General features: G+C 45.3%; 1 protein-coding gene across 2 annotated transcripts; it reads left to right on the forward strand.

Annotated features, from left to right (window-relative positions):
* Positions 1-25: 25 nt before the first annotated feature.
* On the forward strand, positions 26-7160 carry RCCD1 (RCC1 domain containing 1). 2 transcript variants are annotated; one of them, XM_070494999.1, is made up of 9 exons: positions 26-281; positions 1534-1804; positions 1894-2290; positions 2473-2594; positions 4106-4204; positions 4544-4714; positions 5430-5459; positions 6053-6218; positions 6981-7160. In XM_070494999.1, exons 2-8 carry the CDS (start codon positions 1630-1632, stop codon positions 6202-6204), a joined length of 1146 nt encoding a protein of 381 aa, XP_070351100.1. In that variant the 5' UTR covers positions 26-281; positions 1534-1629; the 3' UTR covers positions 6205-6218; positions 6981-7160. The 2 variants fall into 2 exon arrangements, with proteins under 2 accessions (XP_070351100.1, XP_044617060.1); XM_044761125.2 differs by lacking the exon at positions 6981-7160 and having other exon boundaries at positions 6053-6784.
* The last annotated feature ends 14166 nt before the right edge of the window (positions 7161-21326 follow it).

Below are 21326 nucleotides of genomic sequence, written 5' to 3' on the forward strand. Positions count from 1 at the left end.
TGTCGGGCGGCCGTCCCGCGCGTGTGCAGTAGCGGGCTGCCGCCGTCCCAGACCCGGGCCGGTGACCCAGCGCCCTTTAGCGCGGCGCTTGATGAGCGTCCCCGAGCGCTTCTAATCGAGCCTCGCTGCCCCGCGGTGCCTGCGGGGGCGGGGCCGCCGGGTCTGACATCTGCCTAGCCCACGCCCACGGGGCGCTTCCCCGCTTCACGCCCGCAGCGGCCCAGCGTCGGCTGGAGGGCCGGCTCGACGGAGCGGGGACCGCGCGGCCGCTGCAGCACCAGGTGAGCGCTGCCCTGCGGCCGACCGCCCAGCGGCGACGTCACCCCCCCTCGCCCGCGATTGGCCCCGGGGAGGCTGCGGCAGCCAATGGGCGCCTCGCCCCGGGCGCGGCTCTTCAAACCTGGCCTCCAGGGCGCCTGGCGGCCAGGTACTGGGCGGGCGACCCACACCCGCGCGGCCGCTCTGCGCGCCCGCCTTTCCTCCGTCCAGATTGCCCATCGGAAGGAGCTGCCTGAATGGGTGGAAGGCACAGGGTCAAGATCAAGGGCAGAGGCCCCCTTGGGTTGGATTTGCACACGGAAGGGGGTAGGAGGCCAAGCCCGGGTCAAGGAGCTTCGGTCTAGGAGGAGACCCAGGCTGTGACTTCAAAGGCTTGAAAATGCCTGTGGAATCCTGAGCAAGCCGCACGTGCGGTAGGGAGAAAGTGGCGCTGCTGTTGTAAGCGCTGGACTGTGCGTCTTCCTCTCCATTTGTGCGTGAGCTCCTTAGGGGCAGACGGCTGTCCTCAACGGCCCAGAGTGAGGGATCAGTGCATGCTTTTAGAACGAATAAATGCCGAGATGAGGTCAAGTTGAAACTGTTTAAACAGGTGCCTGAAAACCAGAAGGTGGCACTGGGCATTTTTATCAACTCTAAGTAGTGGATTTAGTAAGCTAGTGCTTACGGTGTGCTTATGAGGGTGTGTGCCAGCCCTTGAACCCTTTATTTGCGTCTATTCCGAACAATTCTACCAGGTAGGTACAAACCTCACCCTCCCCTCCTCCCACCCTTGTAAAACTTAAGAAACTTGAGTTGGACTCAGCTTCGGTGAATTGGCCTAAGGACACAAAGCTGCAGAGGCAGGCGTGAACCCTGGAGCTGGTCGTGACCCATACAGGGTAGTCTCCCAACGCTCTGCTTTCCACTTGTGGGAGGAGCATTGGATGTGGAGTCGGTGGGCCTTGAGTTTGGCCCTCTGCCCCTCTCAGCCCTAAGCTGTGTGACTGCCCCAGAGTTACCTTCTCTGGGAGTCTCCTCTGTCAAATGGGGGCAGTTCTGGTTCCCAAGGTTACATGGGATAACGCGCCTGACACTTGTGGGACCCTGAGCTTGCTTGAGTCAAAAGGGAGGACAAGAAAGGGCCTTGTCACTCTAGGCAGCTCCGCATCTTCCTAAGTCTGGTAGGACTTTAGCCAAGGCTCCGGCCCCGAACGTTTGTGGAATGGCTACGTGTGCCTCCGTGGTTAGGAGGATGGTATTTTTCCCATTTTACAGATAAGGCAGCTGCAGTGGCCCGCAAGGGGCTCGTCTCCAAGAATCGCCTCGGGCTGTAGTCCCACCGCCCAGCGCAGCTGAGGGCGCTGTCAGGACATGGCCGAGGAGCGCCCGGGGGCCTGGTTCGGCTTCGGTTTCTGCGGCTTCGGGCAGGCGCTGGGCTCGGGGCGCGAGCGCCGGGTGCTGAGCCCCGAGCCGCTGCGTGCGCCGGGCGCGGGCCTCGACGTGTACCGCGTGAGCGCCAGCTGGAGCTACACCGCCTTCGTGAGCCGTGAGCGCCCCCCCGGTGCCCCGCGCGCGCGGCCCCCAGCCCCCTGCGCGCCACCCCCGGCCTCTGCAGTGCGCTCTCCGCCCCTGCAGGTGGCGGCCGGCTGGAACTGGCGGGCGCGGCGGGCGGCGCAGCGGGCGGTTGCAGGGACGCGTGGGCCTCGGAGGCGCTGCTTGTGCTGTTGCGCGCGGGGCCGGGCCCCGAGACTGGGGCGGAGCTGCAGGCCTGGGCGCCCGGGTCGGAGCTGCGCGGGGAACCCCTCTGGGTCCACACCGTGGAGGCAGGGGCCGAGGGGGATGACGGGCCGGGCGGCAAGCCCCAGGCCGGGCCGCTGCCCCTGCTGCCCTGCGCCCGCGCCTACGTGAGCCCGCGGCCGCCCTTCTACCGGCCTCTGGCCCCGGGGCTGCGGGCGCGCCGCCTGGAGCTGGGCGCTGAGCACGCGTTGCTGCTGGACGAGGCGGGCCAGGTGTTCTCCTGGGGCGGGGGCAGGTGAGTGGGGGCGGGGGCAGGTGCAGGCCAGCTGGGCTTTCTGCGGGTGACAGGCGGGGGGTGGGAGGTAAACATGGCTGGAGTGGAAGATGAGCATATAGGGCAGGTGAGTGTGATTGGGGAGGGTGGGGGAGGGAGACCCCTTGCTGAGCCTGTGGCTGACTGGAGTCTCCCTTGCTCAGGCATGGCCAGCTGGGCCACGGGACTCTGGAGGCAGAGCTGGAGCCGAGGCCGTTGGAGGCGCTGCAGGGCCTGCCCATGGCTGAGGTGGCCGCAGGTGGCTGGCACTCTGTGAGTGTGAGTGGTGAGTGACCTAGGGCTTCTCTACACCAGCTCAGGGTCTTGTAGGCTCCAGACCTTCCCGTTCCTTCCTCCTCTTCCAGTTTTCTGAGCCGCCCGGCCAGGCCTTCTCCCCAGGTCCTCCCAGGTCATCAGCCCAGTCATTCATGGCTCCTAAGCTGCTCACATCCCGCCCCTCTGCACCCCTCACCCACTCACACCACCTGCAGGTGTTCCTATCTTGTTACTGGTCTCACCGCCCCTCCTGGCCACCTGCCTCCAGCCAGGGCTGTCTTTCTGAAATATTCCCCAAGGGAGCATGAAGGGGTGAGGGGGCAGCCATGCCAAGGAAAATGGAGAGAGGCTGCATTTGCCCACGTGGCCATGATGTGTGGCACACATCGGGCGCTCAGATGCCCACAGAGGATGATGGTGGTGAGGGTGAGCCCTTGTGGTGAGCCCCGAATGAGGAGCTTCACTCTGAGCTGTGTTGAGGCTACCACCCTGGCAGGCGATCCAGGGACGGCTGATCCCTGGGCTGCTGGGTGGGGCTGGGAGCAGAAGACCTGCAAGGATCTGCACCTGCAGCTTTGGCTGCACTGACATCCCCAGGGGCTCGAAAAATGACCCGATCCTGCGCACCCCCCCCCCCCCCATTCTCAGGTAATGGGCCTGGGTTGGCAGCCAGGCCCGAGAGCTGCTGGGCTGGAGGGAAGAGGAGAGAGGGCTGGAAACAGAGCCCAGCGGGAAGTGTTGCCCTGCGTGCCCGGCGGGGCTGCAGGCCTTGAGTTTGATGTAGTGGTTGAGCACGGAGGCTGCAAACCAGGCTTCGTAGGTTCTGATCATCACTCTGCTCCTTGTGACCTCAGGCGGAGCACTTGACCTCTCCGTGCCTCAAGTTTTCTTGTGAATAAGATGGGGATATTGTCATATAACCCTCTGTAGGGCTGTTATTACTAATGATTATGTTTGGAAAGTGCTTAAAACCTTGGCACAGATTAACCACTTGATAAAAATGAGCTACTACTGTCAGTGAACTTTTAGCATTAGGGCTGTTCTAACCAAGAAACTGTAGGCTGTGGGGGGCGACAGAGGTGCGAGCTTCCGGAGGCTTCAGCAGGACGGGGGGAGGGGGAAGGGGACAGGATAGACCGGACTGAATAAAGGGCGTGGGCTCCGTGGGTTTGAAAGGGAGGCCACTGGGAACGTCCAGGGATACATTTCCAAAGCGTGTGTCTGTGTGTGTGGTGGGAGGTGGGGTGGGGCAATTTACCAACGAAGGAAAAAAGGTGAAAATGGAGTGGAAGGTCCAGCAAGAGAGTTCCTTTAAAGAAAAGGGTGACCGGAAGGCCCTTGTGGGGAAGTGAATCGTGATGCCCAGGATGCTGCTGGGCCTGAGGGGGGCACTCTGCCTGGAGCGCCAGCTCGGCAGGGCGGGGCTAGCCGTCCCCTGGGAGCTAGTGGGGTGGAGGGGAGTTGGGATGGAGGCAGAGTGGGCTCCCATCTGTTTAATGGGCCCCCTTAACTTTCTTTCAGAGACTGGGGATGTTTATATCTGGGGCTGGAACGAGTCAGGGCAGCTGGCCCTGCCCACCAGGAGCCTGGCGGAGGATGGAAAGACAGTCGCCGGGGAAGGTGAGGGTTAACTCTTGACTTTCACACGTTTCTGTCATTCCTGACTCCTGGCCATATGCTTGCCTGAGAGCTTACAGTGCTCAGAAGGGACATGTGACATCATGGGACCCCCAGGACACACCACAGCACTCTGAGCCCCTTATGGGAGAAAGCGTGGCCAGGCTGATGCCAGTGTCAACACTCCCCACAAACTTGTGAACTCCAGCACTTCTGGGGAATGTGGGGGTTGGGAGCATCAGCTTTGGAGCTGTTGTGTTAAGTGAGTGAATGTGTGAATAAAGTTTAGGCCACTGCTCACTAACCGTCGTTATCATCATCACTCTTACTGCTTCTCTGAAGCCGCTGGACTGCATGAAGGTGGTCCTGACGTGAAGAGCACAGCTGGCAGAGAGGATGGCGCCCCTACCCCCTTCATAGCTGTGCAGCCGTTCCCAGCTTTACTGGATCTCCCGCGGGGCTCAGAGGCCGTGAAGGCCAGCTGTGGATCTCGACACACAGCAGTGGTGACAAGTGAGTGGGGCCGGGGGGGCTGGTTCAGGATGGAGCAAGAAGTTACTCCAAACCGCTCTCTGGCTGCTGGCTGCAGAAAAGGGTGCGGTCACCTAAAAAACTACTATTTTAAGCATCTTTGACATGAACTAAGTAGCTGCCTCAGCGAATAGAGCCCTAACCCCCACTGGCTTTAATAGTGGCTCCCCGGCTGGTCAGGCCGCGGAGGTCCTTCCTTCTGGACGGGGCTGATGTTTGCAGCGTCTCCATCCCAAGGCAGCGCCTTCCCAGCCCAGCTTCTAAGACTCCTCAGTTCAGTAGCTGTGAGATGCCTGCCAATCAGTTGGCAAAGAGGAGGGTGAACTTTTCCAATCTGGATCCTTTACCACCCTAAATGTGATTAGACAGTTGTTGGGGAGAGAATATGTTGTGCAATGCCAAGCGAATCTGGCGGTTACTCAGTCATGTGCCATGTTTCAGCCAATGACAGACCACGTATATGATGGTGGTCCCATCAGATTAGTACCACAGAGCCCAGGCGTGTAGCAGGCTGTACCATCTAGGTTTGTGTAAGTGCACACTGTGATGTTTGCACAGTGACAACTTTCTCAGGACATAACCGTTGTTAAGCGACACCTTTCTGTAATGTGCTGGCTGTGGGGCATGGCAGCCCAAGCTGGATAAGTGCCTCGGTAGGGACCAGTGCTGACAGCCCCTACTGTCTTTCTGGTTGCAGGAACAGGAGAGCTCTACACCTGGGGTTGGGGTAAGTAAGGGGTTTGCTTTTGTGAAGCTTAAACCAGTGGGAGGAAAGCCTGGGAGCAGAGAGCGGGTGACAGCAGCCATGCAGACCAGTGGCGGCCGGGGCCTTGGCCTGGCCCCTTGGAAGACGAGGACTGAGAAGCTGTGTCTTCCCAACTGTAGAGCAGACCTAGGCAAACTCAGGTCAGAGACCAGACAGGAGGGAAAGAGGAGACGAGACCAGTGCTTCCCCTCTGCCTTTCTGAGGAAGTATTTGTCCTAAGGAATGTTTGGCCCGTGTTTATGAAGCATCTTTTCGTCTAGCACTGGGTAGAGAAAAAGATAAAACAAAACTCTTTGCTCTGAGCCTTCGGGCCTAGGAGCAAGGAAGCTGGAGGAGCATCTTGCCTGGCATGGCTGGTGGCCATTGCCTCTTGGGGACCTGCGGGCTTGCCTGGCCCTGGAGGCGCCATGGCGTTGGTCTCCTGCATTCACAGAGCAGACTCCAGCAGGGTGGGGGCTTAAACCCAGCACTTGGGGCAATGGGCTGGTGCTCCTTCCTGGAGGGAAAGGCCTCCTGGCCACAGAGAGGATGGCACGAGGCTCGTTTCACTTTAGGTAAATACGGACAGCTTGGCCACAAGGACACAAGCAGCTGGGATCGGCCCTGCCGCGTGGAATACTTTGTAGAGAAGCAACTCCAAGTAAGGGCTGTGAGCTGCGGGCCCTGGAACACCTACGCGTATGCTGTGGAGCAAGAGAAGAGCTGACGTGTGTAGATAAGGCATGAAACAAACGTACAGGATAGTAGAAAATGATAAAGCTCACACCTGTGAGACTCCCCCCAGGCCAAGGGAAGCCATCGCCAGCACCTAGAGGCCCCGCATCCCCTCCCCCAGCCCTCTCGCTTCACCTTAGAGCAGTGTCCTCAACTTTGTCCTCACATTAGAAACACCTGGAGAGCCTTACAAACGGATGCCCAAGGCCAGCATCGTGGTGAAATCAGAACCCCTGTGTGTGGGGCCCAGACATGGGCAGACTTTAAAGCTCCCTCCACATCCCCCAGGTGATTTTGAGGTACCCACGATTGGGAACCATTAGAAGTCACCTTCCGTGATCCACTCACCTCTTTCCATTTAGAATTGTACCCCCTTCTAGCCATCCTTATAAATGTAGTTTAGTTTGTCTGCTCTTGAACACTAGGTAAATGGAGTCATCCTGTGTGTTCTTTTGTGTGTTGTTTTTTCATTCGGTGCTGTATGAGCCATCTGTGTTGTGTCCTGCGGTTCATTCCTTTTTATTGTTATACGGTATCCCGCTGTATGAATATACCTTGTTATATATTCTTTTGTTGATGGTCATATGGTGATTTTTTCTTTTTCTTTTTTTTTTAAATTTTTTATTGCATTAATGATAGGTTACAATCTTGTGAAATTTATTATTATTGTCTGTCAGTCGTGTTGTAGGTGCAACCCTTCACCCTTTGTGCCCACCCCCCACCCCCCCTTTCCCCTGGTAGCCACTAATCTGTTCTCTTTGTCCACAGGTTTAAATTCCTCATATGAGTGGAGTCACACAGAGATTGTCCTTCTCTATCTGGCTTATTTCACTTAACATAATTTCCTCAAGGTCCATCCATGTTGTTGTAAATGGGACGATTTTGTTCTTTTTTACGGCTGAGTAGTATTCCATCACATATATATATACCACATCTTCTTTATCCAGTAATCTGTTGATGGGCACTTAGATTGCTTCCACGTCTTGGCTATTGTAAATAATGCTGCAATAAACATTGGGGTGCATAGGAATTTTGGAATTGCTGACTTCTAGCTCTCTAGATAGATACCCAGTAGTGGAATAGCCGGATCATATGGTAGTTCTATTTTTAATTTTTTGAGGAATCTCCATACTGTTTTCCATAGTGGCTGCACCAGTTTCCATTCCCACCAGTGGTGTATGAGGGTTCCTTTTTCTCCACAACCTCTCCAACATTTGTCACTCTTGGTTTTGGATATTTTTGCCATTCTAACAGGTGTAAGGTGATATCTTAGTGTTATTTTTAATTTTTTGAGGGGCCTACATGTTGTTTTCCACAGTGGCTGTTACCATTTTACATTTCTGCGAACAGTGCACGGGGTTGTGATTTTTCCACATCCTCACCTGACACTTGTTTTCTGTTTTTTTCATAGTAGCTATCCTAATGAGTTCCAATAGGACATTCGTATTTGTTCTTTAGAGAAATGTCTTTTCAAGTCCTTTGCCCATTTTTGAATAAGGTTTTTGTTGTTGTTGAGTTCCAGGAGTTCTCTGTATATTCTAGATATTAATCCCTTACAAGATATGTGACTTGGAAATATTTTCTCCCCTTCTGTGGATTGCCTTTTTATTCTGTTGATAGTGACTCTTTTTCTTTTTTTCTGAGGAAGGTTAGCCCTGAGCTAACGTGGGTGCCAGTCTTCCTCTGCTTTATATTTGGGTCACTGCCACAGCGTGACTGACAAGTGGTATAGGTCCACACCTTGGAGCTGAACCTGTGAATCTGGGCTGCTGAAGCAGAGTGTGCAGAATTTACCCACTATGCCATGGGGCTGGCCCCTGATAGTGACTCTTAATGTAAAAAATGTTTTAATTTTCATTAAGTCCAATTTGTCTATTTTTTTTTTGTTGCCTGTGCCTTTGGTGTCATATCCAAGAAATCATTACCAAATCCAGTGTTGTGAAGCTTTTGTCCCATTTTCTTATTTTAGGTCTCACATTTAGGTCTTGATCTATTTCGAGTTAATTTTGTATATGGTAGGGATCTAACTTTATTCTTTTGCATGTGGCTATCCAGTATTCCCAGCACCATTTGTTGCAAAGACTGTCCTTTCTCAGTGAATGGGCTTGGTACCCTTGTCAAAAATTATTTGCCCGTGTATGTGAGGGTTTATTTCTGGGCTCTCTGTTCTGTTGATCTCTCTGTCTGTCTTCATGCCAATGCCACACTGTTGACTCCTGTGGTTGTGTAGTAGGTTTTGACATCAGGCAGCGTAAGTCCTCCAGTTTTGTTTTTCTTTGTCAAGATTGTCTTGGCTGCCCAGGGTGCCCTGAGATTCCATATGAATTTAAGGATGGGTGTTTTCTATTTCTGCAGAAAACGCCATTGGGATTTTGATAGGGATTGCATTGAATCTGTAGACTGCTTTGGGTACTGCTGACATTTTTAACAATAATAAGTCTTCTAATCTATGGACATGGGATATGTTTCCATTTATTTATATTTTTAAAATTTCTTTCAGCAGTGTTTTATAGTTTTCCTTGTACATATCTTTCACTTTCTTGGTTTATTCCTGAGTATTTTATTTTTGATGCTATTGTAAGTGGAATTGGTTTTGTAATTTCCTTTTCAGATTGTTTAGTTTCTACATAGAAGATCCTATCATCTGCAAACAGATAATTTTACCTCTTCCTTTCCAATTTAGATGCCTTTTCTTTCTTTCTTTTTTTTTTTGAGGAAGATTGTCCCTGAGCTAACATCTGTGCCCATCTTCCTCTACTTTATATGTGGGACACCTCCCACAGCATGGCTTGACAAGCAGTGCCATGTCCACACCCAGGATCCAAACGGGTGAACCCCGGGCCGCTGAAGCGGAATGTGTGAATTTAACCAGTGTGCCTCTGGGCTGGCCCCATGGATGCCTTTTATTTCCTAATGGCTCTGACTAGAACTTGTGGTATTATGTTGTTTCATTTCTGATTTTAGTAATTTGAGTCTTCTTTCTTTATTTTTAGTCCATCCAGCTAAAAGTTTGTCAATTCTGTTGATCTTTTCAAAGATCCAACTTTTGGTTTCATTGATTCTTCTGTATTGTTTTTCTATTCTCAATTTCATTTATCTCTGCTGTAACCTTTATTATTTCCTTCCTTCTGCTAGCTTTGATTTAGTCTGCTGTTTTCCAGTTCCTTAAGTTGAAAGTTAGGTTGTTCACTTGAGACCTTTCTTGCTTTTTTTCTTTTTAAAGATTGACACTTGAGCTAACAACTGTTGCCAGTCTTCTTTTTTCGTTGTTGCTTTTTCTCCCCCAATCCCCCCAGTACATAGTTGTATATTTTAGTTGTGGGTCCTTCTAGTTGTGGTATGTGGGACGCTGCCTCTCAACATGGCCTGACGAGCGCTGCCATGTCTGCGCCCAGGATCTGAACCCAGTGAAACCCCGGGCCACTGAAGCGGAGCACGTGGACTCAACCACTGGGCCACAGGGCCGACCCCATTTCTTGCTTTTTAATGTGAGTATTTAAAGCTATAAATTTCCCCCTTAGCACCAATTTTGCTGCATCCTGTAAGTTTTGGTATGTTGTTTTTGTTTTCATTTGTCTCTAAGTAGTTTCTAATTTCCACTCTGATTTCTTCTTTGATTCATTGGTTGTTTAAAAGTGTGTTAATTTCTACAATATTGTGAATTTTCAGTTTTCTTTGTTATTAATTTCTAACTTCATTCTACTGTGGTCAGAGAAGATACTTGGTATGCTCTCTCTCTCTCTTTTTAAAACTATTGAGACTTAATTTGTGGCCTAACGTGGTCTATCCTGGAAAACGTCCCCTGTGTATATTCTGTTGTTGTTGGGTGGATTGTGCTGTATATGTCTGTTTAGATCTAGTTGGTTTATTGTGTTGTTCAAGTCCTCTGTTTCCTTACTCATCTTCTGTTTGATTGTTGTATCCATTATTGTGAGTGGGTTATTGACGTCTCCAAGTCTTATTGTAGAACTATTTCTCCTTTCAGTTCTGTCAGTTTTTGTTTCATATATTTTGATGGTCTGTCATTAGGAGCATAAATGTTTATAATTTTTATATTTCTTGCTGTATTGAACTTTTATTAATATATAATGTCCTTGTTTTTTGACTCTTGTAACTTTTTTTGTTAAAGTCTATTTTGTCTGATATTAGTATAGTTACTTCTGCTCTCTTTTGGTTATTATTTGTAAATAATATCTTTCTCCATCTTTTCACTTTTATCCTGTGTCTTTGGATCTCAAGTGAGTCTTTTGTAGACAGAATATTGTTGGATCATGTGATTTTTATCCATTCTGCCAATCTCTGTCATTTGATTGGTGACATTAGTCCATTTACACTTAAAGTAATTACTGATAAGGAGGGCCTTACTTCTGTCATTGTACTGTTTGTTTTCTATATGCCTTAGAGCTTTTTTGTCTCTCATTTCCTGCATTCTTTCTTTAGTGTTTAGTTGATTTTTTTTGTAGTAAAATGTTTAATTCTTTCTTAATTTCCTGTTGTGTAAATTCTATGGCTATTTTCTTTGTGGTTGCTATGGGGATTACACAATATCATACAGCTATAAAATTCTAATTTGAATTTATAGCAGCTTAACTTCAGTAACATAGAAAAACTCTGCTCCTTTATAGCTCTGTCCCCACCCTTTTCAGTTGTTGATGTCATAAAATTATATTTTTATACAGTGTGTGCCCCCAAACATAAAGTAATGATTCTTTTTTTTTTCTTAAAGATTGGCACCTGAGCTAACAACTGTTGCCAATCTTCCTCTTTTTTTTATCCCTCCTCTTCTCCCTGAAGCCCCCCAGTACATAGTCGTATGATATAGTTGTGAGTGCCTCTGGTTGTGCTGTGTGGGACACTGCCTCAGCATGGCCTGATGAGCGGTACCATGTCTGCGCCCAGGATCTGAACCAGCGAAACCCTGGGCCACTGAAGTGGAGCACTCGAACTTAACCACTTGGCCATGGGGCCGGCCCCTAATGATTCTTTTAAATGCATTAGTCTCCTAAATTATGCAGAAGACAAGATTTGGAGTTACAAACCAATGTTACAGTAATACTAGCTTTTACAGTAATAACTCTTTTCTTTAAGTGTATTAGTCTCTTAAATCATGTAGAAAATGAAAACTACAGTTACAAGCCATTGTTACAATAATATTAGCTTTTATAATTGCACATGTACTTACCTTTATTGAGATATTTACTTTTCCATACAGCTTTGAGTTACTGTCTAGCATCCTTTCATTTCACCGTGCAGCAGGACTCCCTTGAACATTTCTTGCAGGGAAAATTAGTGGTCACGAACTCCTTCAGCTTTTATTTATCTAGAAATGTGTGGATCTCTCCCTCACTTTTTTTTTTTTTTTTAAGATTTTATTATTTCCTTTTTCTCCCCAACACCCCCGGTACATAGTTGTATATTCTTCATTGTGGATTCTTCTAGTTGTGGTATGTGGGACGCTGCCTCAGCGTGGTTTGATGAGCAGTGCCATGTCCGCGCCCAGGATTTGAACCAACGAAACACTGGGCCGCCTGCAGCGGAGTGCGCGAACTTAACCACTCGGCCACGGGGCCAGCCCCTGATCTCTCCCTCACTTTTGAAGGACAGTTTTGCCACATACAGGATTCTTGGTTGGCAGTTTTCCTTTAGCACTCTGAATATTACAGTAGTTCCCCCTTATCCGCACGAGATATGTTCCAAGACCCCCAGTAGATGCCTGAAACCATGGAGAGAACCAAACCCTACAGATACTGTCTTTTTTCTATACACACATACCTATGATAAAGTTTAATTTACAAATTGGGCACAGTAAGAGATTAACAACAATAACTAATAATAAAATAGAACAATTATAACAACATATTGTAATAAAACTTACTGTAGATGTTAGCAACCTTAGCGCAGGATTTTTTTTCTTTCCTTATAAAGTTGAGAACTTTCACTTTTTCCCTTAAAGGAAGCATTTTACAGCTCCTCTTTTGCATGTCTTAATTGCGAGCAGCACTACTATTGTGCTTTGGGGCCATTATTAAATAAAATAAGGGTTACTTGAACACAGGCACTGTGGTACTGCAACAGTTGATGTTATAGCTGAGACAGCTACTAAGTGACTAACAGGCAGGTAGCATATACAGTGTGGATATCCTGGACAAAGAGATGATTCATGTCCTGGGCAAGATGTAATGAGAGTTCATCACACTGCTCAGATCGGCATGCGGTTTAAAACGTAGGTGTATTTCTGGAATTTTCCATTTGATGTTTTCAGACCATCATTGACCACAGGTTACTGAAACTGTGGGAAGCAAAACCACAGATAAGAGGGAACTCCTGCGTGAGTCCACTGTCTCCTAGCCTCCAAGTTTCTGATGAGAAATCTACATGTCTTATTGAGGACCCTTGTGTCTGATGATTCGCTTCTCTCTTGCTGATTGCAATGTGTCTTGGTGTGGGTCTCTGAGTTCATCTTACTTGGGGCTTATTGAGCTTCTTAGATGTTTATATTCATGTCTTTCTTCAGATTTGGGCAGTTTTCAGCCATTTCTTCAAATATTCTCTTTGCCCCTTTCTCTCTTCTCCTGGGACTCCCACAATGTGTATGTTGGTTTGCTTGATGGTGTCCTATAGGTCTGTTGGGCTCTGTTCACTTTTCTTCAATCTTTTTTCATTCTGTTCCTCAATCTCAATAATTTCCATTGTCCTATCTTCAAGTCGCCAGTTCTTTCCCCTGCCTGCTCAAATCTGCCTTTGAATTCCTCTAATGAATTTTTTTTTCTTTTTTAAGATTGGCACCTGACCTAACATCTGTTGTCAATCTTTTTTTTTCTTCTCCCTAAACCCCCTCCCAGACATAGTTGTATATTCTGGTTGTGGGGCCTTCTGGCTATGCTATGTGGTATGCCGTCTCAGCATGGCCTAATGAGCAGTGGCATGTCTGTGCCTAGGATCTGAACCGGTGAATCCCTGGGCTGCTGAAGCAGAGCATGTGAACTTAACCACTCAGCCACGGGGCTGGCCCCTTTTTGGGTTTTCTGTCCCTTTAATGATACTTCCATTTTGTTCACACATTGTTTTGATTTTCTCCACATCTTCCTTAAGTTCTTTTAGCACGTTAAGGACCATTGTTTTAAAGTTTTTGTCTAGTATATCTGCCATTAAGTCTTTTTTCAGGGACAAATTCTGTTGAGTTACTTTTTCCTTTCAATGGGGTATACTCTCACGTTTCTTCATATGCCTCGTGATTTTTAGTTGAATACCAGACGTTTGAATCTAGTAATGTGGTAACTCTGGAAATCACTTCTCCCCTTTCCCCAGGACTTGCTGTTTTTTATTATTGTTTTTATTGGTGTAAGCTGTCTCTGTACTGAGGTCAGCCTGAAGTGTAAACTCAATGTCTTATGTCTTTTCTGAGCCTTTCCTTGGGCATACACGGTCACTTTCTAATTTTCCCCATATATGTAGATGTTCTTGAATGTCCTAGTCTTTAATGTCTGGCTACTGAAAGTAGAAAAGTAAAAAATGAAGGGGGAACAAAAGGGTGCCAGTCCTTTAAATCTCCTGGAAGTTACTTGAGAGGGGAGAGACTTGTAACAATGGAGGGAGGTATGACAACGATGGCTACCTCTTTGTCTACACCTCTGTGATCAGAAGCAGCACAGTTTCCTGATATTTGGAAGACAGGTTCCTTTTTTCCCCACCCTGGCTCCAAGCTGTTCCAGGAACATGTGTACAGCTGCCTGCCATGTGGCTGGGTTAGGGGATAGAGGATGGGTAGTCACTACTATGCAAAGAGCTGAAATTGCCCCACATTGACCATAATTTACCATCCAGGCCTTCCCCTAGAAGTTGCAAGCCTTCAGCAGACTCCAGAGTCCCAAAATAACTACATGAGATTCTGCCAGTACAACTGTTGTCCAGGTGGGGAGACAGATTCCTGGTGCTTCCCACTACACCATCTTCCCACAGTCCTCTCCAGTGGTCATTTTCATTGTTTCTGATTTTTGGTCATGTGTACAAGTTCATCTGTGGAATATTCAGAATAGAACTGGTGGGTCAGGCTATCTTCAACTTTACGAGATAACTATATAGTCCCACCAGCAATGTAGGGTTTGCTGTGGCTCAAACATCAGGTGTATGTGCAGCGGTTTTAATTTGCATTTCCCCCAATACTAATGAGGTTGAGCAGCTTTTCATTTGTTTATTGGCCATTTGGAGTATTTCTGTTGGAAAGTCCCTGTTTAAATTTTCTGTCCTTTTAAAATTTTCTGTATTTTTCTTCGTGAGTTGTCTTCTTTATATACGTTAGATACAAGTCTTTTAATAGTTATGGGTTCAAAATGTCTTCTGCCATTTTGTAGTTTTTTTGTCTCTTTTATGGTATCTTTTGGTGCTACCAATTTTTATTTAAAATTTGTGTGGTACTTTGTGCCAGGTAATGGTCAAAGTGCTTTAAAAATATCAACTTATTTTGATGAACTTAAGCTCTTAACGTAGTCAGGTTTTTTTTTTTTTTTAATCTGTAAGGCCCTTTATTACCAACATTTTAAACATTGAATGATGAAAAGTTTCAAACATATATACAAATCTATATACAAGTAGAGAGAATAATACACCGTGGACTATTCAGCTTTAGCTATTTTCAACACATGGCCAATCTTGTTTCACCAGCTCAGATGCCTCCATCCCTTCAGCCTCACTTGTACCCCCACTGGATTATTTTTAAAGCAAATCCAAATCATACCATCATTTCATCTGTATATACTTCAATATGTATCTTTAAAATATAAGGGCTTAAAAAAACATAAAATCATTATCATAGCTAAAAATCACTAACACTAATTCCTCAATATCATCAAATATTCAGTCAGTGTTCCAGTTTCCTCAAGTGTCTCATAAATGTTCTCTTTGCACTTGGTTTATTCAAATCAGGACCTAAACAAGTTCTACATGTTACATTTGTGAGATATGTCTCTTAAATGTTTTAACTCTGTAGTAGTTACACTCTTAATTTTTTTTCCTTGCCACTTACTTATTTCTTAAAAAAACCAGGTGATTGATCTTAAAGAAAGTCTGGCATTCTGGATTTCCCTGATTCTCCGCATTGTGTCATTTAATGTATTCCTGTATCCTCTAAGGGCCTTTATATTGTCTGTTCTCATTCTTCTTCCCTCTGGCATTATGTTCTGTATTCATTCATCACTCAACAGATATTGCACAGTTAGCAGGTGGCAGACATGGCACAGGGTACTGGGGATACTTCTTTGGCCTTTTTATTTTTTATTTCATTTTTTGAGGAAGATTAGCCCTGAGCTAAGATCTGCTGCCAATCCTCCTCTTTTTGCTGAGGGAGACTGGCCCTGAGCTAACATCGGTGCCCATCTTCCTCTACTTTACATGTGGAATGCCTTCCACAGCATGGCTTGATAAGTTGTGTGTAGGTCTGCACCTAGGATCCAAACCAGTGAATCCTGGGCCACCAAAGCAGAACATGTGAACTTAACCGCTGTGCCACTGGGCTGGCCCCAATAGTCTAGTTTTTATCTGTCACCACATACGTGTGCCCCTTTAAATGTAGTCAAGTTTATCATTTCTCCTTACAGTTAATTTGTGTGTGTGTGTGTGTGTGTGTGTGTATGTGTGATTTAAGAAATTTTTCCTGACCATGGGGTCTTTAAGATACTTAAAAATTTGTTTTTTTTAAAGATTTTATTTTTTTTTCCTTTTTCTCCCCAAAGCCCCCCAGTACATAGTTGTATATTCTTCGTTGTGGGTCCTTCTAGTTGTGGCATGTGGGACGCTGCCTCAGCGTGGTTTGATGAGCAGTGCCATGTCCGCGCCCAGGATTCCAACCAACGAAACACTGGGCCGCCTACAGCAGAGCGCGTGAACTTAATCACTCGGCCACAGGGCCAGCCCCCCAATTTTTTTTGATTTTAGTAAAATATACTTTACAGTTACCATCTTAAGCATTTTTAACTGTACGGTTCGGTGCTATTAAGTAGGTACACACTGTTGCATAATCATCATTACCATCCATCTCCAGGACTTTTCATTCTTTACTGAAATTCTATACACATTAAACATTAACTCCTCGTATTTCCCACCCCCAGCAACCACCATTCTACCTTCTAATTTTTATCTTTTTTCAAATGGCTAGCCAGTATTCTCACCCTCAGTGATTGGAGATACCACCGTTATCACATGTGTAAGTTCCGTATGTGTTTGGGTCTACTTCTAGACCTTCTCACCTACTGGCTGTACACACTGTGTTAGGTAGGGAAGCTTTATAGTATGTTTTATCCTGATAGGGCTTGTCCCCCTCCCCCTTCTGTAGCCCAGTTGTTTCTTACTAAGTTTTGGGAGTTGTTATATATTTTAAATACAAGTCCTTTATCAAATATGTGATTTGCAAATATTTTCTCCCAGTTGGTAGTTTGTCTTTTCATTCTCTTTATGGTATCTTTTGCAGAGCAAGTTTTAAAACTCGTTAAAGTTCAACTTACCAATTTTTTTCTTTTATGGATCATGCTTTTGATGTCTTAACTAAGAACTCTTTGCCTAACCTAATGCCACTGAGTATTTTTTATGTTTTCTTCTAAAAGCTGTCTAGTTTTACATTTTACATTTAGATCTTTGATCTATTTTGAATTAATTTTTGCATGAGGAGTGAGACATAGGCCAAAGTACTTTTCCTGTTGCACTTGAATATCCAATTATTCCAACACCATTTGTTAAAAATAACTACCCTGTCTTGCCTTTGCACCGTTGTCAGAAACCAAGTGACCATTCTTGTGTAGGTCTTCTTGGACTCGCTAATCTGTTCATTGATCTGTTTTCATCCTTCCACAGAGAAATACCACACTGTCGTGATTGCTATAGCTCTACAGCCAGTCTCAAAATTGGTAGGCCGAGTCCTCCAAGTTGGTTCTTTTAAAAATTGTTTGGCTATTCTAGTTTGAGTTTCCAAATGAGTTTTACCGTAAATTAATCTTGATCTATAAAAGAAAATCTCTTCCTGGTATTTGGATTGGAATTGCATTACATCTATGGATCATTTGGGGGAAGAACTGACATTTTAGTATGTTGAGTTTTCCAATCCAAGAACACAGTATGTCTGTATATTTAGATCTTTCTTTCATCAGTATTTTGTAGCTTTCAGCATATAGATACTATACGTGTTTTGTTTGATTTATACCTAGGATTTCATTGTTTTGGAGTTATTGTAAATGTTACTGTTTTACAAATTTTAGTTTTCACTTATTGATTGCTAGTATGTAGAAATAAGGATGATTTTGTATGTTAACCTTATATTCGATGACCTCGCTAAACTATTAGTTGGAGCTTTTTTGTAGGTTCCTTGGCATCTACTGTCACATTGTCTATACATAAAGACAGTTTAGTTTCTTCTTTCCAGTCTGCGTGTCGTTTCTCTTTCTTCTTGTCTTCCGCTCTGGTTAGGAATTCCAGAACAATGCTCAATAGAAGTGGTGAGAGTGGACCTCATTGCCTTGTTTGTGGCCCTTCTCTGTTGTGGATGATGTTACCTCTAAGTTTGCTTTGGTAGATGGCCTCTGTCAGGTTAAGGAAATTCCCTTTTGTTCCTAGTTTTCTAGAAGTTTTTATCATGCGATGTTGAATTTTGTCAAATGCTTTCTCTGCATCAGTTGATATGATTGTGTGGTTTTTCTCCTTTGGTTTGTTAATATGGTGGATTAGACTGATTTTTTAAAATTATATTTAATTCACATACCATAAAATTCATTCTTTTAAAGTACATAATTCAGTGGCTTTTAGTAAATTCACAATGTTGTGCAACCATCACCATGATCTAATTTCAGAATATTTTCATAACCCCAAGAAGAAACCCTGTACCAGTTAGTAGTCACTATTTATTTACCCCCAACCCCTGGCAGCCACTAATCTGCTTTCTATTTCTATGGATGTGCCTATTCTGGACGTCTCATAAATGGAGTCATACCACATGTGGCCTTTTGTGTCTGGGCTCTTTTACTTAGTGTGTTTTCAAGGCTCATCCATGTTGTGGCATGTAATATTAGTACTTCAGCCCTTTTTTGGCTGCATAACATTCTACTGTATGGATATGATACCTCATTTTGGTTATCCATTTGTCAACTGACGGACACGAGTTATTTCCACATTTTGGTTATTATGACTAATATTGTAAACATGCATGTACGTATTTTTGTGTGAACATGTTTTCAATTGGGTATTAATACCTAGCAGTAGAACTGCTGGGTCCTATGGTAATTTAACTTTTTGAGGAAATGCCAGGCCGTTTTCCAAAACAACTGCAACATCTCACATTCCCACCAGCCATGTAGCCTTGATGGCCAGGAGAAACCCCACTTCGTCATCTTATATTGTTATATATTTTTGGATTTAATTTGCTAATATTTTGTTAAGGATTTTTGTGTCTATGTTCATGAAGGATATTAGTCTATAGTTTTCTTCTTTTGTGTTTCTGTGGTTTTGGTATCAGGGTCATTTTGGCCTCAAAGAGTTGAAAAGTGCTCCAACTACTGTCTTCTGAAAGAAATTGTATAGAATCGGTGTTATTTTTTAAATGTTTAGTACAATCCACCAGTAACACCATCTAGGCCTGGAGATTTCATTTTCAGAAGGTTTGCAATGATGGATTCAATTTCTTTGATTGCTATAGGACTATTCAGATGATTTCTTTTTGTGTGAGTTTTGGTAATTTGTGTCTTTCAAGGAATTTGCCCATTTCATTTGTCAAGTTTCTGTGCATAGAGTTGGTAGTTTTCACTCATTATCCTTTTCAAGTTGGTGGAGTCTATGGTGATATCCCTTCTTTCACTCCTGATATTATTAATCAATCAGTTTTCTTTTTTTCTCTTTGTCTGGCTGGAGATTTACTGATTTATTTTTCTTTTAAGTAGTTTTTGGTTTCATTACTTCCCTCTATATTGTTTTGTCTTTTCAATTTCATTGCTTTCTGCTCTTAGTTTACTTCCTGTCTTGTCAGGTTATTTTGCTTGTCTTTTTGCAATGTGGAAGCTTAGATTGTTGAGGTGAGACTTTTTTTAATATAAGCATTTACTATTATAAATTTTCCTCTAACCATTGCTTTAGCTGCATCTCTCAAATTTTATTGTCATTCATTCAGTTCAAAATATCTTCTAATTTCCCTTGAGACTTCCTCTTTGACTTATGTGCTATTTAGAAGTGTTATGTAATTTCCAAGTATTTGGGTATCTATCTTCTGAGAGCTTTTGTTATTATATATATATCATGGTCAGAGAACATAGTTTGATCACTTCTGAGTTTTGTTTTGTTGAGGAAGATTGTTGCTGAGCTAACATCGGTGCCAATCTTCCTCTGTTTTGTATGTGGGACTCCACCACAGCATGGCTTGATGAGTGGTGCCTAGGTCTGTGCCTGGGATCCAAACCTGTGAACCCTGGGCCACCAAAGTGAAGCATGTGAAGTTAACCACTACACCACTGGGCTGGCCCCTGATCATTTCAATTTTTAAAGAATTTAAGGTTTGTTTTATGACCCAGAATATGGTCTGTTTAGGTGACTATTCCATGTGCACTTGCAAAGAACGTGTATTCTGCTGTCACTGGATGGATTGTTCTACAACTAGGTCCAGCTGATTAATGATGGGATTACATTGATTATTTTTTGCCTAGTTGTTCTATCAGTTACTGAGAGTGAAGTCTCCAACCCTAATTGTGGATTTGTCCATTTCTCCTTTCAGTTCTGTTTTTAGGTGCATAAACATTTAGAATTGGGACATCACTGAAAATGGTGTAGGGAACTCCAGGACACCGTGTCTCCACAAAAGCACCCACAGTAGTCCCCCTTATCCACGAGGGATACGTTCCAGGACCCCCAGTGGATGCCAGAAACTGGGGCTAGTACTGAACCCTAGATAGTTAGTTGTCCCTTGGTATCTGCAGGGGGTTGGTTCCAGGACCACCCCTCCCCGCCCCCAACCAGATACCAAAATCTGCAGATGCTCAAGTGCCTTAGCCCTCTGTATCCATGGGTTCCACATCCACAGGTACAAAGGGCCAACTATATATACTATGTTTTTTCCTATACATACATACCTACAATAAAGTTAAGTTTACAAATCAGGGACAGTAAGATTAACAATAACTAATAATAAAATAGAACAATTATAACACTATACCATAATAAAAGTTACCATAGATGTTAGCAGCCTCAGTATATGATTTTTTTCCTTTCCTAATTAAGTCGAGAACTTTCACCTTTTCACTTAAAGGACAGACTTCTCTGGCGTATCCAAATTACCAGCATCACTACTCTAGTGCTTTGGGGCCATTATTAAGGGTTACTTGAACACAAGCACTGGGATACTGCGACAGTCAACCTGATAACAGATGGCTACTAAGTGACTAATGGAAGGGTAGCATATACAGCTGGATGAAAGGATGCCTCACCTCCCGGGCAGGACAGAGTGAGATTTCATCACACTACTCAGGACAGCATGCAATTTAAAGCTTATGAATTGCTTCCCATCTAATATTTTTGGAACACAGCTGACCATGGATAACTGAAACCGTGGAAAGTGAAATCGCAGGTAAGGGGGGGACTACTGTAAGGAGCTGGCAAAAACTCAGAATCAACTTTTGTAGAACTCTAGAAATCTAGTCAAAAAGTTACAACCACCAGGGGAAGTCTTGGTGAAGAAAGCAGCTGCTGCTTAGCGGTAAGAATGCCATGGTATTTTAAATGGCCCGCCTACCATCTCCTACACTCCATACTGGCAGGGGGGTGCTATGAAGATGAGAGCTCACATTTCTGGTGCAGGTCACTAGTACTAGAGGGAGGAATATGGTCCTTAAAGACCTGTGGTTGTGGGTTTCAGTGTATCTGGCAGCTCCCTGAAGGATCATCACAAGAGCTGGCCTTTGTTTCTCCAGACTCAGTGTTCCCAGGGCTGGGCAGCTTTTGCCGAAAGTATTTAAAGGCACAAGTACTGGCTGCAGCAGCCTGGGCAAGGGACTACAGCTGAGACAAGCAACAGACATACAGAGAACCCGGGAAGAAAGAGGTTGGGAAAGGAGAGATGTAGGAGGAGAGGCGTTTTAAAGCTCCCACAATATA

The sequence above is a fragment of the Equus asinus genome, chromosome 2 (genome assembly GCF_041296235.1).
Source record: "Equus asinus isolate D_3611 breed Donkey chromosome 2, EquAss-T2T_v2, whole genome shotgun sequence".
NCBI classification, from domain to species: Eukaryota; Metazoa; Chordata; class Mammalia; order Perissodactyla; family Equidae; genus Equus; species Equus asinus.